Source organism: Bos grunniens, chromosome 14, assembly GCF_055505025.1.
Source record: "Bos grunniens cultivar Pamir isolate PY7600 chromosome 14, Bosgru_T2T1.0, whole genome shotgun sequence".
In the NCBI taxonomy this organism is placed as follows: Eukaryota; Metazoa; Chordata; class Mammalia; order Artiodactyla; family Bovidae; genus Bos; species Bos grunniens.
In genome coordinates this window covers 63,234,648-63,251,395 of record NC_141178.1, presented here as the reverse complement: position 1 = coordinate 63,251,395, position 16,748 = coordinate 63,234,648, and the positions used below count along the sequence as shown (strand labels likewise).

General features: G+C 44.4%; 1 protein-coding gene across 8 annotated transcripts in view; it reads right to left on the bottom strand.

Annotated features, from left to right (window-relative positions):
- SPIDR (scaffold protein involved in DNA repair) overlaps positions 1-16,748 on the bottom strand; it is a 283,594-nt gene that overhangs the window by 25,991 nt on the left and 240,855 nt on the right. For all 8 annotated transcript variants that reach the window (XM_086337017.1, XM_086337023.1, XM_086337020.1 and 5 more), the window contains one exon: positions 15,998-16,138. In XM_086337017.1, the coding sequence (XP_086193143.1) occupies positions 15,998-16,138 (141 nt within the window). The remainder of the gene's footprint in view (positions 1-15,997; positions 16,139-16,748) is intronic.

Here is a 16,748-nt window from a genome sequence, read left to right as displayed (position 1 = left end):
GCACAGTGGCCTCGAGGTCCACCCAGGCTGCAGTGGCACCAGCACTCGCTGCTTTTATTGCTGAGCGCTGTCCACGGTGTGCACGTGACACAGCTTGTTTACCATTCACCTCTGAGGGACATGGGGGTTCTTTCCAGCTTGGGGCTATTAAAAACACTTGGCACAGAATTTTATGGGAATGCTGATGTTCTTTTCTCCAGATAAATGCCCAGGGGTGCAGCTGCTTGGCTAAGTATGTTCAGGTTTTAAAGGGACTGCCAACTCTGTTCCTGCAGGGGACCACACCACCCTACAGCCCTACCAGCAACATATGAGAGACCGTTTCTTCACATCCTCACTAGCATCCAAGGCTGCCACTGCTTCTCATTTCAGTTGTTCTGACAGGAGTGTGGTAATATTCACCTCAGTCATGCTGTGCTTCTACCTGAGGACAGTGACGTCAAACATCTTTCCAGGCGTTTATCTGCCATGCGATGTCCTCTTTGGAAATGTCTCTTCATGTCCTTTGCCCATTTTCTAACCGGACTGAGTGTGTGTATGTTTACTGCTGAGTCTTTAGATTTCATTATATAGTCTAAGATATAAGATTTACAAATATTTTCCCATGGTCTGTAGCTTATCTTTTTCATTCTCTTAATACAATCTTTTGCAGAGCAAAAGATTTTTATTTTGATAAAGTCCAACTTACTGATTTTTTTTCCTTTTGTGGAACACACTTTTGGTGTCTATCTCAGAACTCTTTTCTTAGTAGGTCCCAATGATTTTCTACTAAAAACTTTATAGTTTTATGTTATATTTAAACCTAAAATATTTCGTGAGGTATGAGATTGAGGTTGAGATTAATTTTTTGCCCATCCATGGGCAGTGAGCTGAGACCATCCTTCCTCCACTGAGTGGCTTTGTTTGCACTTGGTCAGGAGTCACGTGGCTGTAATCCCACAGCCCTTCCTAAGTTCTCTCCACTGACTAGTCATGCCTCCACCAATGCAGCAGTTTCTTGTAGCCATTTAATAAGTTCTGAAATTGGGTACCATTCCTCCTACTCTATCCCTTTTCAAAGTGGTTTTATCTATTCTGGTTCCTCTGCATTTCCCAATAAAGTTTGGAATAGGCCTAGACATATCTACACATTTTTTTTGTTGGAACTTTAATGGGCATTGTGTCAAGCCGATCCACTCTTCTGGGGAGAAGTAGCATCTTCACGATGTTGAGTCTTCCAATCCATGATGTGGCACATGTTTATTTAGATGTCGACTGATTCCTTTAATCAGTGTTTTGGAGTTTGCAGCATACAACTCCTGACATATTTCATTAGGGTTATGCCTAAATAGTCCTTTTTCAGCAACTGAAAATACTGTATTTTAAATTTTGGGTTCAAAGGGTTCACTGGAAATGTGACCGATTTTGAATGTTAATCTTGTATGCTGGGACTCTGCTAAACTGACTTACTCATTTTAGGAACCTTTTTGTCTTTTGCAGATTCCTTGGGATTTCTGACCTAGACCATCATGTCATCTCACAGTTTTATTTCTTCCTTTCTGATTCTTTTGTTTTGCCTTGCTTCACTGTGCTAGTCAGTCTGTTTAGTACTTTGAAAGCACTCTATCAGAATCTAACATTTAACTTCCACACATATATATATATTATATATATATATAAAATCTATCTATATATATAATCTAATGTTTAACTTCCACTTTCAAACACTCTGATATGAAAAAACCCTGAGAGGACATCAAGGACAGAGAACATGACCAGGAGCACATGGAGAGTGGTGGGGTGTGATGTCAGCAACGGGACACTCACGAAGCTGGATGAAGGGCAAAGTCACTACCCTATTCCCTCAACCGCAGACAAGTTCTCTCATTCCTTTCCACTTTCTCCCTGCCCCCACTACATAATGAAACTACTCAAAGAAAGGCTGGGCAAGGACAACAAAAACTACAAACCCAGGCGAACTTGTGGAAGAAAAGCACACACGCCCCTTGCCATTCTGTGCATGTCTGTCTGAAGCTAAACCCCTGGTTTTACCAACTGGACTGGCCATCTTGGTGAGTAAAAAGAGTGGTACAATACTACTGACTGCTATATCCATGTAACAGAGCATCAGGCCGCCATGAAAAGGGCTGAAGCACTGACACATGATCCAACATGGATGGACCTCACTATCCATGGTTCCTCACTATCCATGGTTCCTCACTATCACATGTTTAGTACGCACAAACTCACAGACAGACAGCAGATGAACAGCTGCCAGGGGCTGCTGACAGTGGTGGGGGCCGGGGAGGGAGCGGCGGCTCATGGGGATGTGCCTCTTTGGGAGAGATTCCTGAATTAGAAATCAACTGTATTAGAAATCAGCTGTTCCTTAATTAGACAGTGATGGCATCAAGTCGGGCACTCTGACTTCAGAGACCATGCTCTGCTAAGAACACCCCACAAGTGTGGGGATTACTAAACACGTTGCAAGGTTAATCCAATGCATTTCAGGATGATATTTTTCAAATTGTAGATAGAGATACTGAAAAAATTAAGTGCTCAGAGGGTAAACTGACAAGGTTAAACAAAGCCACAAACAGACACTCCAGACAAGACAGCGGAGCTGTAAGACAGAGGAGCTGGTTTCCTCAGAAGCTAGTGAAAGGAAGAGAAACCCAGCAAAGCTGGGAAAGAATCAGGGGACACGATCTCAATACAGAGGTGGAGATGTGGCAACAGAACAGAACTTATGGTGACCGTGGTAACTGGTCACACAGCGGTGACCATTTCATGATGTATAAAAATATCAAATCACTATGTTGTACACTTGAAACTAATATAATATTGTATGTTAATTATAACCCAGTAAAATTTTTTACGTTAAAAAAAAAAGAAAAATAAATGCATACACATCTGAATTTAAGCCTTTTTTACTATTTCTTTGTACCATCACTTAAATTTATTATATAACCATGTAAGATAAATTTATAATTTTGGAATACCTCACATTTTGCAGGATATCTGGTAGTTACATTTTTAAAATGTCCTTCCTAATCTTAATTCTTTCTTTAAGATTTAGGATATAAAAATATTAACTAGAGCTTCCCTGGTGATCCAGTGGTTAAGAATCCACCTTGCTAAATCTCTTCCAACTCATTTGTTATAGTTTTAATTCTTTATAAAGGCTACATGATATTCCATGATGTGTGTATCAAAATTAGTTCAGTATTTTCTCTGTTGATAAGCATTCATTTAAAAAAAAGTATTGATACGTTGGTGGCATTTACAAAGGAACAGAGTGAAATTTACATGCTCACTTTTATATTTTTAAGTTGGAATTGTAGCATTCAAACTGGTGAACAAATGCTAAACATGAGTTTATTTTCATAAACAAAGCTATAATTACTGATTAAAAAAAAAAAAAAAGAATCCACATTGCAATGCAGGGGACACAGATTCCAGCCCTGGTCCGGGAGGACCCCACAGGCCACGGAGCAACTAAGCCCATGTGCACAACTGCGCCCATGCCCTCCAGCACCCGTATGTCACAACAAGAGAAGTCACGGTAATGAGAAGTTTGGGCACCACAATGACGAGCAGTCCCCACTCGCTGTAACTAGGGAAAGCCCCACACAGCAGCAAAGGCCTAGGACAGCCGAAACACTAAGTAAATAAATAACTAACACAACTTTGGTGATTGAAGTAAGGTCCGATGCTATAAAGAGCAATATTGCATAGGAACCTGGAATGTTAGGTCCATGAATCAAGGCAAATTGGAAGTGGTCAAACAGAAGACGGCAAGAGTGAACACTGACATTTTGGGAATCGGTGAACTAAAACAGACTGGAATGGGTGAATTTAACTCAGATGAACACTGTATCTACTACTGTGGGCAAGAATTTCTTAGAAGAAATGGAGTAGCCATCATAGTAAACAAAAGAGTCCGAAATGCAGTACTTGGATGCAGACTCAAAAATGACAGAATGATCTCTGTTTGTCTCCAAGGCAAACCATCCAATATCAGAGTAATCCAAGTCTATGCCCTGACCAGTAATGCTAAAGAAGCTGAAGTTGAACGGTTCTATGAAGACCTACAAGACCTTCTAGAACTAACACCCAAAAACGATGTCCTTTTCATTATAGGAGACTGGAATGCCAAAGTAGGAAGTCGAGAGATATCTAGAGTAACAGGCAAATTTCACCTTGGAGTACAAAATGAAGCAGGACAAAGGCTAAAAGAGTTTTGCCAAGAGAATGCACTGGTCATAGCAAACACCCTCTTCCAACAACATAAGAGAAGACTCTACACATGGACATCACAGATGGTCAACACCAAAATCAGATTGATTATATTCTTTGCAGCCAAAGATGAAGAAGCTCTATACAGTCAGCAAAAACAAGACCCGGAGCTGACAGTGGCTCAGATCATGAACTCTTTATTGCCAAATTCAGACTGAAATTGAAGAAAGTAGGGAAAACCACTAGACCATTTAGGTATGACCTAAATCAAATCCCTTACGATTATATAGTGGAAGTGAGAAATAGATTTAAGGGACTAGATCTGATAGACTGAGTGCCTGAAGAACTATGGACGCAGGTTTGTGACATTCTTGGGGATCAAGACCATCCCCAAGAAAAAGAAATGCAAAAAGGCAAAATGGTTGTCTGAGGAAACCTTAAAAATAGCTGAGAAAAGAAGAGAAGTGAAAGGCAAAGGAGAAAAGGAAAGATATACCCATTTGAATGCAGAGTTCCAAAGAATAGCAAGGAGAGATAAGAAAGTCTGTGAAAGTGCTGGAGTCAATATGCCAGCAAATTAGGAAAACTCAGCAGTGGCCACAGGACTGAAAAGGTCAGTTTTCATTCCAATCCCAAAGAAAGGCAATGCCAAAGAACGTTCAAAGTACCACACAATTGCACTCATCTCACACGCTAGCAAAGTAATGCTCAAAATTCTCCAAGTCAAGCTTCAACAGTACGTGAACCTCCAGATGTTCAAGCTGGATTTAGAAAAGGCAGAGGAACCAGAGATCAAATTGCCAACATCCACTGGATCATCGAAAAATCAAGAGAGTTCCAGAAAAACATCTACTTCTGCTTTATTGACTATACCAAAGCCTTTGAGCATGTGGATCACAATAAACTGTGGAAAATTCTTCAAGAGATGGGAATACCAGACCACCTAACCTGCCTCCTGAGAAATCTCTATGCAGGTCAAAAAACAACAGTCAGAACAGGACATGGAACAACGGACTGGTTCCAAATTAGGAAAGGAGTATGTCAAGGCTGTACATTGTCACCCTACTTATTTAACTTATATACAGAGTACATCATGAAAAATGCTGGGCTGAATGAAGCACAAGCTGGAATCAAGATTGCTGGGAGAAGTATCAGTAACCTCAGATATGCAGATTATACCACCCTTATGGCAGAAAGTGAAGAACTAAAGAGCCCCTTGATGAAAGTGAAAGAGGAGAGTGAAAAAGTTGGCTTAAAACTCAACATTCAGAAAACGAAGATCATGGCATCCGGTCCCATCACTTCATGGCAAGTAGATGGGGAAACAATGGAAACGGTGACAGACTTTATTTTGGGGGGCTCCAAAATCACTGCAGATGGTGACTGCAGCCATGAAATTAAAAGACGCTTGTTCCTTGGAAGAAAAGTTATGACCAACCTACACAGCAATATATATATATATATATATATATATATATATATATATTTTTTTTTTTTTTACACAGCAATATTAAAAAGCAGACATTAGTTTGCCAACAAAGGTCTGTATAGTCAAACCTCTGGTTTTTCCAGTAGTCATGTATGGGTATGGGAGTTGGACTACAAAGAAAACTGAGGACTGAAAAATTGATACTTTGAACTGTGGTGTTGGAGAAGACTCTTGAGAGTCCCTTGGACAGCAAGGAGATTCAACCAGTCAATCCTAAAGGAAATCAATCCTGAATATTCGTTGGAAGGACTGATGCTGAAGCTGAAACTCCAATACTTTGGCCACCTGATGGTAAGAACTGACTCACTGGGAAAGACCCTGATGCTGGGAAAGATTGCAGGCAGGAGGAGAAGGGGAAGACAGAGGATGAGATGGTTGGATGGCATCACCGACTCAAAGGACATGAGTTTGAGTAAGCTCCAGGAGTTGGTGATGGGTAGGGAAGCCTGGTGTGCTGCAATCCATGGGATCACAAAGAGTCGGTCACGACTGAGCAAATGAAGGGAACTGAACTGAGCTCAAGTTCATATAAAACAAGTACTTTGTGCATTTCTGTTCTACCTGGGCAGGAACTGCCACACACACACACACACACACACACACACACACACACACACTCAGAGAGGGAAAGTAAGGAATTCTTGCTGCAAGCTGCTGCTGTCCAGAACTGCAGACAGTTCTTAGGCTGGTCTCAGGGCCCAGGAGGTCTTTATCACTTCAACAGTGTGACGTGACCTACTTACCAGTGTGGAGACAGGAACACTCACACTCCACACAAAATCTGTCAGCCCAGATTTTCTGATAGATACATACACTTTTTATCCAACATTACCGGTGCGCTCTCATATTTGAAACAAGCTAGCCTCTTCACAATCTACTCCATCACCACAAATTCACATACCACGTAGCTGCCCTGCACAGACTCCCCGGAAGACCCTCTGCTCTCCTGTGGGGATGGTCTACATGGGCACAAGCAACAAATCAACACAACCCTCTGCCAATGACTGGGCTCTGAGGCAAACATAAAATGGTAAAACTACAAAGAAGACAGCGGAGGAAATCAGGGCTGCAGAGGTCTTGGGGCGTGGGGTGGCGCCTGGATGCCCAGCATGTTTTGTCCTTTGAATTTGGTGGTGACATCCTGCGTAGCCCTACAGTTGTTCACTCTACTCTGCACTGAGGAACAGCTCTCATGTCTGTCACATTTCCCCATAAACAAGGCTAAGTGAGTGAAAAGATCAGTAAAGGAGACACAGGGCGCACACACGTGTCCGTTACTAGCGGTGGCAGAAACTGGAAAGGACACCGTTGGAAACAACAAAGAGAAAAGCAACCATTCTCCTTTGTTTATAGACAAGTTTGCATTCGTGGAGAAAGACGTGCAGTAAATGCCCAGCGGAAAGGAGATGTTTAAATTTCCTTTTCCCCATATATTAACAACCAGTGACGGCGGCAGCTGTACGATGAGCTCCCACAGATAATCCTGGAGGCCTGGTCTGATGCTTCTCCAACATGTGGTCCAGCCCCAGGGCACCCTTGGGACCACTCTCTCCACTGTCAGTGATTCCAGGCAGAGGAGCAAAGTCTTTGGTTTAAAAAGAATAGTAATGAAAATGACTATACTATAATGAAAAATAGTAACGAAAATGTCCAGTTCTTAAACGTCATATTTTCATTCGTAAGTGTCTAAGTAAACAGGAAAAAAAAAAATGTTGAACTAAACCTGAGGCATTCAGTGCAATTAGTATGGATCTGATGCTCCTCCTGTCATTCAAGATAATTGCAGCAGAGATGGCTCACTGCTGCTGTTTAACAAAAACAGTGGAAAACACCAAGAATCTAAATTTACATCACTCCTGACAAGAAATGGTCAGACTTCTGATCTGAGGGCCAGGGATTACAACTATAAAGCAAATGAGAAATTTAACAGAAGTGAATTCCCCTGGAACTGGAAGTAACTACATGTAGGCCAGAGCACCAGGGATGCAGCCGATGGCCTCTGGAGGACCAGGCTCCAGGCCCACCCTTGACCTGCAGCCAAGTTATTACTTGTCTCAGGAGCTTCCGGGTCTTTACTTAAAAACACAGTAACATGACCTAATTTGCCAGCAGGCTGGAGAGTTGAAGGGAAAGAAAGAAGGACCACAGTGGCAGTGACACTTCTTCTCTTCCCACTTCCACGACCTATATGAACGGACAGGCATTTTACTGCAAACAAAAAGATTTAAGTAGCTTCTACCTAAAATTATCATACGTAAGATTCTCCAAATTTGAGAAGGCACTTAACAAAAGCAAAATCAAGCATTTGTGTTTCATATTTGAGATGAACAAGGAACATCCCACCAAGCTTCTGAATCACATGGCCCAGTGCCCCACGATAAGGCCTGCTGCCCCAGGCTATTATGCTGAGAGAGGAAGAGGAAAAACCATATACATATATTTTTATACTTAGTTTTGTTTATTTATTTGGCTGTGCCAAATCTTAGCTGCAGCATGCAGGATCTAGTTCCCTGACCAGAGATGGAATCCAGGCCCCTTGCCTTAGGAGTCTTAACCACTGGACCACCAGGGAAGTCTCAAGAAAGAACCGTGTGGATATGTGAAGTGTCCAGAACAAAAGTCAGTCCTCAGTGATCACTTCCCAGTCACGCAGCCCTAGGAGCTGGGTGGGGGCCATGGTGGCCCAACCCACCACCTCCCAGTTCTAAACAGAAGAGCTCTATGCAGATTTATTATTAACACAGAGCTTGCTGTTTGGACTTCTATTTTTTAAAAGTTTGAAAGCTTTAAAACTGCTGGTCCCCTACAGGTAGATCATTTTGATTTTTGTGAGATGAGTGTGGGGAGAAGGGGAGTAGTGAGATTTGTAAGAGAAGGAATGAATGAAAAAGCAAAAAAAATCCTGTCCACTGGCTGAATTCTAGACTTACTGTGCTGCAGGTAAATTTACTGGATAAATTACTAACCAGAGTTAGGCAGCAGATGTTTTTGTGTTCCTGTATCAGCTGATCTTCCTTCTGGTCTCTTGGATTCCTGTTTTAGCTAAAATCTCTCTGTACTTTTAACTCCACTGGCTTCATTACCCCTTCTTGCCCACTGTTATAATTAACAAGGCCAACTTGATTTCTGTTCTATCTTGGAAAAAAATAAAAACACTTCCAACCTCTAGTTATCATTCTTCTAAATTACTCATCGTACTCTTCCCATTTTGTTTGTAAAAACAAGAAAAGAAAGAGTTAGATTAATGCTGACCAGAGCTCTACTTTTTAGTTAAATGGAAAAGAGAAAAAAGTGGGAGGAGCAAGGGCAGAACCACTACCATGGTGTTCTCAGGTGTGCAGAACCACTTGTGTGTGAACTCACGAAGTCACAACCGCCTGGGAAGGCAAGTGCTACCTGTCCTGCCTGACGCCTGAGGGGTCAGCCCCCAGCGCACAGACCGACGCCTGAGATGAGACGCACAGACGGTGGTGCAGAGCCCTGCTCTCCCCTCCACTGCCTCTACTCAGTGACCAGCGTCGCTCCCGAAGCTTTGATTTTGCTAAGCAAGCCCCCTGCACCAGTCAGGCCGACACTGCCAAAATCACCCCAGTGAACTGGGTTCGACTTAGGAAAGGGGGTGGGTGTCTGAGCCACTTCGGAGATTGCTACTAACAATTCCTTTTTCAAATGGCCAAGAACTACTGTGACAGTCTGCTGTGGTTCAGACCTCATCATTTTAGTCAGGTTTTCACTGCACGCTCTATTGATTGCTACAGAGGACATGAGGATAAGTAACACTTGGCTCCAGCAAGACAGTCTATTTTTGGTCAAGAGATAACAGGAATGAACTTATGGGTGGGGACGTGCCCTCCCATGGGTGTCTGCCATGAACTGGAACAAGCCACACCCTGAAAGCCTCTGGGTAAAGCCCCACCCGCTCCAGCAAAAACCTCCTCTGACTGTCAGTGCAGCCCCGCAGGCAGGTCAGCTTCCTGCCGACTGGACTGACTTCAGCCCTGCATCCACACTCAGCCACCGTGTTCATGAACCACTGACAGGGACAGACATGCAGAGGACCCTCAGGGCAGAACTTCTGTATCTAACTGCCGACAGGGTGAATTTCTTTTTATTGGATGGTTTTCTGAAGCACTACTAGGGCAGTAATCCTGACAGTGGTTAATGCTTGGCCTACACAGTTCAAACGCCTCTTTCAGGTGGTTTGTGGTTCTCTTCTCCTCCTCTTCCTGTGATCAACCTGGTGGGCGTATGAGCCTCTCTGTAATCTGCCGGTTTTCCCCTTTGTCTATATATTCATCACTGGTTACACAGAGAGATATACAAGAGTTTTCTCTTCTTAAGGGTTGTTCATTGAATGATAAAGGTAAGGAATGGTTTAGAAGTGCCCAGTTTACTAAAGAAATCTGTCCTGCTGCTGCTGCTGCTGCTAAGTCGCTTCAGTCATGTCCGAAAAGAAATCTGTCCTAGTTTCCCAGAAATAATCTTTACGGTTCAAGTTCAATACTCGACATTTCCTCCTGAGCCCCTAACTCCCGAATTAGGTCTTTTTGAATGATGTGAAATTATGCCTAGACATTCCATTTAGAAACTATTCTTCTCCAACTGGACTTATGAAACATTTGTAGCTGTTTTCATAACACAGTGTACTTTTGGGGCAATGAATTCATTTATGTCCCTTTAAAAGGCTGAGGTGAAATTCACATGACGCAGGATTAACTGTGTCACACAGCACAGTTCACTGGCAGTGAGCACATTCACAATGTCGTCCAGTCCTGGAATACAGTCATCGTCCCAGCAAGACACGGTGCCCGCCAGCAGTCACCCCCTGCTCTCCTCCCGTCTGGCGAGCACCAACCCGCACTCTGTCGCCATGGGTTTGTCTCCTCTGTTTCATGCAAGCGGGACCCCACAGCATGCATGCAGCCTTCTGCGTGGACTCCCTTCACTCAGCATCGTGTTCTACATGAGTCAGTGCTTTGTGCCTTTTGGCCAGTTTTTTGAGCATCCTTGGTTTTAGGATTTAGTACATTCTCTTTCAGTGACACTTTATTCTCCTGCCATTAACTGGGTGGTGAACCCACCAGGAACAATTTTTCAAAATGATGAAAGATTTCTTGAGTATGTCTCTTGAAAGAGGATTCCAACCACAGCAATGAGCAAACCCCAAGGGAAGTGTGTCTCTTTAAGAGGCAGCTGTTTGAAGAGGGGAATCAAAGGAGGAAGTCATTGAGGCTTCTGTTCCCAGGAGAACGTTCACCAGACTCGCTTTCTGCTGAAACAGCATCTGAGATGATGCCTCAACAACGGCCCCCAAGCCCCGTCCACTCGTGCTGGACGGTTCCTAAAAGCTTCCTGTGCTGCCCCTCCACACACCTGGCCACACAAGGGCCTCCAGGAGACCGACGCCCCAGGGCCCAGAGTCACGCAGAGCCTGACCTGGGCTAGCCACCCTCACCTGTTCCAGGCCCTCCTCCATAAGCTGGGATTCCATCCCTGACAAAGTGCTTTCCCATCACCCTCAAGCGCGTCCCCCTGGGCACAGTGGGGAGGAGCCAGGGTCCCAGCCCGGGGCACACAGAGGATGTGTTTCCCATCTGCACTTGGTCTTTGGACAACTCAGCCTCCAATCTTCCCTCTAAAACTGTGCACCAGTGATTACTGCCAAGAAAGCACAAGTTCAAGTCTTGTTGAGGAAAATCTAAGATGAATCCAAGCAAACAACTAACGTCCATTCCACAAACACTTCTTATGAGCCTCTCAGGTGCCAGGGATTGAACCGTGCACAGGAAATACAATGGTGAGTGAGAAACAGAGCCTGCACTCACAGAGCCTGGCGATGGGCAGGCCAGCGTGGACACTGGCCACCAGGTATGCTAATCCACAAAGGTCTACACCATGCAGAGGGGAGTGACTGGGTTGAGAACCAGTCTGTATGTCAGTAAGCCACTGGGACTCTGAGCTGGGCAGCCTGTACCTGACACAGGCAAGCTAGGGGAGCCATTCCAGGGCTCCTCAGACAGGTGTTGATAATTGCATATTATCACTAAGATGTCACTCAAATTTACATTAGAATACACCCCTCTGGTGGGACACAGGTCATGAGAAACCCACATAGCCCTGAGCACTGGGCCAAGGGAGCTGCTGCAGGAGACAGAGGGCCTTAGAGAGCCCAGATATGAGGGCAGGAAGGACTGGTACCTGGGACAAAGGGTGACTGCTCTGGACAGGAAGTACTGTGGGCTGGGGGTGGGATGGGGGCTTCTGACCTCCTGGCCGTGGGTTAGTTTGTGAGCAAGCTAACTAAGCTTGGTTTTGAACTTAAAGATTATTGGTACTTAAATCTGTTACCTTTAAAACAAAAGCTGGCATGTAAACACTAACTATTAATTGGACCGTTTTCTGAAATACACCCCCCTCAGCGTCCCCAACCCCTCACTCTATCCTCAAAGCTTACCAGTCTCTGCCCCAGGCAGGGGAGTGGATGTCTCAACCACGGGGGTGGGTCCTCCCGCCCTCACCGGAGTCCTCAGCCCCCGACTCCTGCGGTTCTCTCCAGGGTCCCCAGATCTGAACCTGCCCTCTGAGCCCCACAAAATGGCTGCTGTGTCTGGTACTCACTAGTGGGTGTGTTTCAGGATCTCCTCCTGGCTCTCCTGCTGGTCTGTGAGCTCGGGCAGGAAAGGGCTAATCTACCCTCCTGGCATCAGTCCTGGCTCCCTGGAGAATCTCCCCACTCCCACCCCGGAGTGACCGGAAGTTACAAATCCACGGTGCCAGGTCCCTGCTTCTGCCCCCAGCGGCTGCAGAGATCCCCAGGTCTGCACCGCTGCCCCAATCACTCCCTCTGTTTCAAATATACTAAAAATACAAGACCAGAATCAGCTCTACTCCATTTTCAACTTTGTTACCTCTTCGTTTCTTCTCTCAAAAACTCCTAGGGGCCCTAATTTTCCCTGGGTCACTGCAGAATTACTAGTTAACAGGATTTGAGGCTTCATCTGACTGACTTTTTATTTCAGTACTTTCTGATTTAGGATAAATCCCCCAAATCTAGCAGAGCAGTAACTAGCCAGACACATAGCACAAACAGGCACCAAATATTTAAAGAGTAAATGAATTATACTTTCTCCTAACCCTACTTTTATGTCTTCACAGATAACATCTTACCAATTTGAGGAGAAATTTTCTATTTGCAAGATCAAGATGTCTGTACATTCTCACTCACTGCTTTCAGGAAATCTTCTGAGATCAGATATTTAAGACCTCATCACTTAAAGCAACAACCGCCCCAGTCCTTGGGCAGGTCTAGTCTTCAGTTCAAAGGGAGGCAATTCAAGGTCAAAGACCATGTAAGTTGCTTCCTCATCATGGTCAGCATTCAGGCAGACTCGTCTGTATACAGTGAAGGCTGACTAAACAACAGTCTTCAGTACATTACTCTCAAAGTGCCACTGAAAAAAATCTAAACAAATTAGTACCTTATAAACTAATACTGTACTTTAGACGGGTTAGTAGCTTTGGTTTTAACAAGTTGGGACATAAGTACTAGCAGGATTTTGAATTGAAAGAGGTTCCCCTCCCCTGCAAAAATGTTGCTATTGTGTTTTCTATATTTCTAGGGTTAACATATTTCAGAAAAGTTCTATTTTCCCTCAGTATTGATATATCACATAAAAATAAGATCACCTACTAATCAGCAATAAAAAGATAAAGCTCATACCCAGAATTAGGACATCAAAGTAAAGTGAGTTTTCAGCCTATCTGACCTCTACACCGTTGCAGAGGCCACCTGGGAGAACAAAGGTCAGGGGACACGCCTGTCCCTGGACAAACAGCCTGAGTCCTGGGGAAGAAGCGAGCAGGGCAGGGGTGGGCTCAGCAGTGCTATTTGAAAGGGTCTTTGCCATTACATCCAGGCTATTTTCCTGACTCTTCTCACTTTAACTGGTCAGTAGGGACACAAAACACCAAAAATGTGTCAGAGAAACACAAAAGACAGCTGTTTTTGTTCAACCATTCCAAGGGGGGAAGGTGAACAGGGTGGGGTGCCCTGCACAGGGGCCCAGCCCCGAGGCCATCAGTCCACCCAGAGCTGCCACTAGGACAGTGGACCATCAGGAGCTAAAATTTAAACGACTCCATGACTTAGCCCAAACAAAAACTACCTTCAAACTGACAAAGGAGCAGCTTTCTATATTAGACATTGGAGTTATATAATTACAATTAATCATTTTAGCTTGAGTTCTGGGAAGTAAGTCTATTTTGTTAAGATTTATGAGAAATATATTTTGTTAAGGTTTATGAGTTGCTACGAAACACAATAATTTAGGGGAAAAAAGAGACAATTTTTGTTTACTGGGCCATGGATGGATGACTGGCAGTGGGTGATGTCACTAATAGGCAATTATAACATTCAGCATTCCAAAACTATTAAATAATTTGTTTTGAAGAAATATAGCTTCCAAAAGAACAAAAAGACAATCTATTTGGATGGTTACATGTCAAAGTAAAGTTAAATACATAAGATAAAGAAATTAATTCCAACCTAAAAAGAAGTATCAACTATTTCAATAGCAACCCACCCCATTATTCTTGCCTGGAAAATCCCACGGACAAAGGAGCCTGGGGGGCTATAGTCCATGTGGTGGCAAAGAGTAGGACATGACTTAGCAACTAAATGACATTTAGTCAAATTTTAGTTCAACTGAAAAATGGAGTGGGTTCCAAAAGTTTGTCTGTAAACAAATTATTTAGATTACTCAGTGCATTTCCTACAGAAAAAATATGTCCTATGGCAATGTTGTAGACAACAGTATACCTCCAGTACAACTCACAAGAACCCGGTTAAATGTCAGGTACACAGACGGTTCTGTGGCCTCACGGTAAAGAGCAGGTGCTTTATGGAGCCAGAGCCCCTGGGCCCCAGGCTCTGTCAGTCCCCAGGAGCACGGCCCTGGAGGTGAGTCCCGCCTTCACCAGCAGGAAGTGTGTCCCCAGGAGCAGCCCCTTGGCCTGCAGCACTCCAGGAGATCTGCCAGCTGGAGGGGCTCCATTGAGATGCACGTGACGCAGAGCCCCACGTACCTGGTGTGTGGTGGCGACGGGGGGAACCGTGCTGAGTGCACCTCTGGGAGGTCTACACAGGGCCAGTGGAGTTACTGCCGCCAGGCTAATGTCAGGGCAACACCTCGCTTACCACAACTACACACGGTCTTTCCAGATGCTTGTGATTCTGAAACCAAGGGCTAAATGGGGTTCAACTTCATAAGGACAAGGTTCATGCGGCCCAGTTGGGCTTTCCAAATATCTGGGCAGTGCTGTGCCTAACGTATAAGGCAATTACATTATAATACAGCCACCTTTCCACAAACAGGAGGAAGAATCTGTTACAAGACAAACATGCATGGATCAACGCAGGGCTCACAAGGGATCTGTCCTTCAGGAAAGCAGGGTCCTGGGTGGAGCCACTGCTCACCTGCCCGGTGCCACGTGAAAGACAGATTAGGCACAGAGCCAGGATGGGGAGAGCGGACTGTGGATGGAGGTCAGGTGGAGGAATGCTCGGCAATGCTCCAAGTTTAGGAAGACCACAGCAGACAGCTGCGGTGCAAACCACCGGCTTCCAACCTGCTCCAAGTCGGACCGCATGTGCACATGATGGGCTTGCCCTCCCACAGACAGTGTGACAAGCTGAGACGTTACTCCAGCAAAACACGGACATCAAGACCTACAATGACATGCTGTTTGAGGAAAGAGGCTCCAATGAGAAATCCCCAAATTCACTGTTTACAATTCTCTACATGACTGGATAGTTCCATTAAAAATGTTCTTCTTTCCCCTAATTCAAGACTAAGATGATTACTTGAATGGAACAATGAACCGCTGGGCCAGATCCATGTACTATTTCTACCCAAAACAACATCGAGGGTGAGGTGCCATGCAGCTCGACAGAAAATATGCTTTCTTGCCATGGAAAGCAAAAAACACGGCAAAATAAAGAGTTCTGAAATGCCTTTTCACAAAGTTGTATTTTCATTTATATAAACTGACTCATGCGAAGCTACCTTATTAGTATAGATAGTATATAGAAAAAACTTTAGAATGAAAAGACACATGTATAGCATTTTTAATCCTAATCTTAATAAAACTGTGAATCACTAAACTTGCAACATTATTTCTGTTGTCACTTATACTGTTTCTCTCAGAAATACTTTATGAGCTTAACCCAACTCCCAGCCTTGTTTTAGAGGCAAACTTTCAGGCCTAAAAATAAAAGTACAGATGTCTCACCTTGCTCTGGTGACCTTCTGCAGAACCTTCATGCCTGACAGCCTGCAGCACTTCCCCTCCAGCCGCCTGTCTTTCAGGATGCCGCCCTCCAAGTGCACCTCACTGAAGAGTCCAAGGGCGTCTTGCACAAGAAGGCAGACTCTACAAAAAAGCATCCACATGTGCTCTTTAGGAAACAGGTTTTGATTCGGTACAGAGACCAGAATTTCCTTCTCCTTCAACAGAAATCCACTGTAGGCATCTTCCCAAATAGGTGAACCAGGATAAATGAACAATATTGAACTAAAACATGCACTTCTTAGATTTGTACAAGCAGGTGCGTGGACCACCACCCACAGAAAACAGTAGGAGACAGAATTCTCTTCAGGAAGATAACTACGCCCTAACCCCAATGTGCTTTACAAGAGCACACTGAGACCACCTTTCAAATCAAGTATTTTACCACTGCCAGACACAGAGTAGCCCCTTTCCCTTGTTTACCCTGTCTGCCGTAACAGAAACATTTATGTTTCGTATGGATGCTCAACACTGAGCCACGGTCTCTCATGATCCTGTCCTGTTTGGAGCAGCCTGCCGAGTGAAGGCAGGGATGAAGACACCACGCACTTCCATGTTACACCTATCCTGTGGTTTTGTCCCCTGACTATTCCGCAATGCAGAGCCTCTAGGAGGGAAGCCCTTCGGTTTGCCCTGACTTGCTCCTCTGCTCCTAGTCTAACTCAGGCTGAGGCAGGGGCAGGTGACCAGGCTC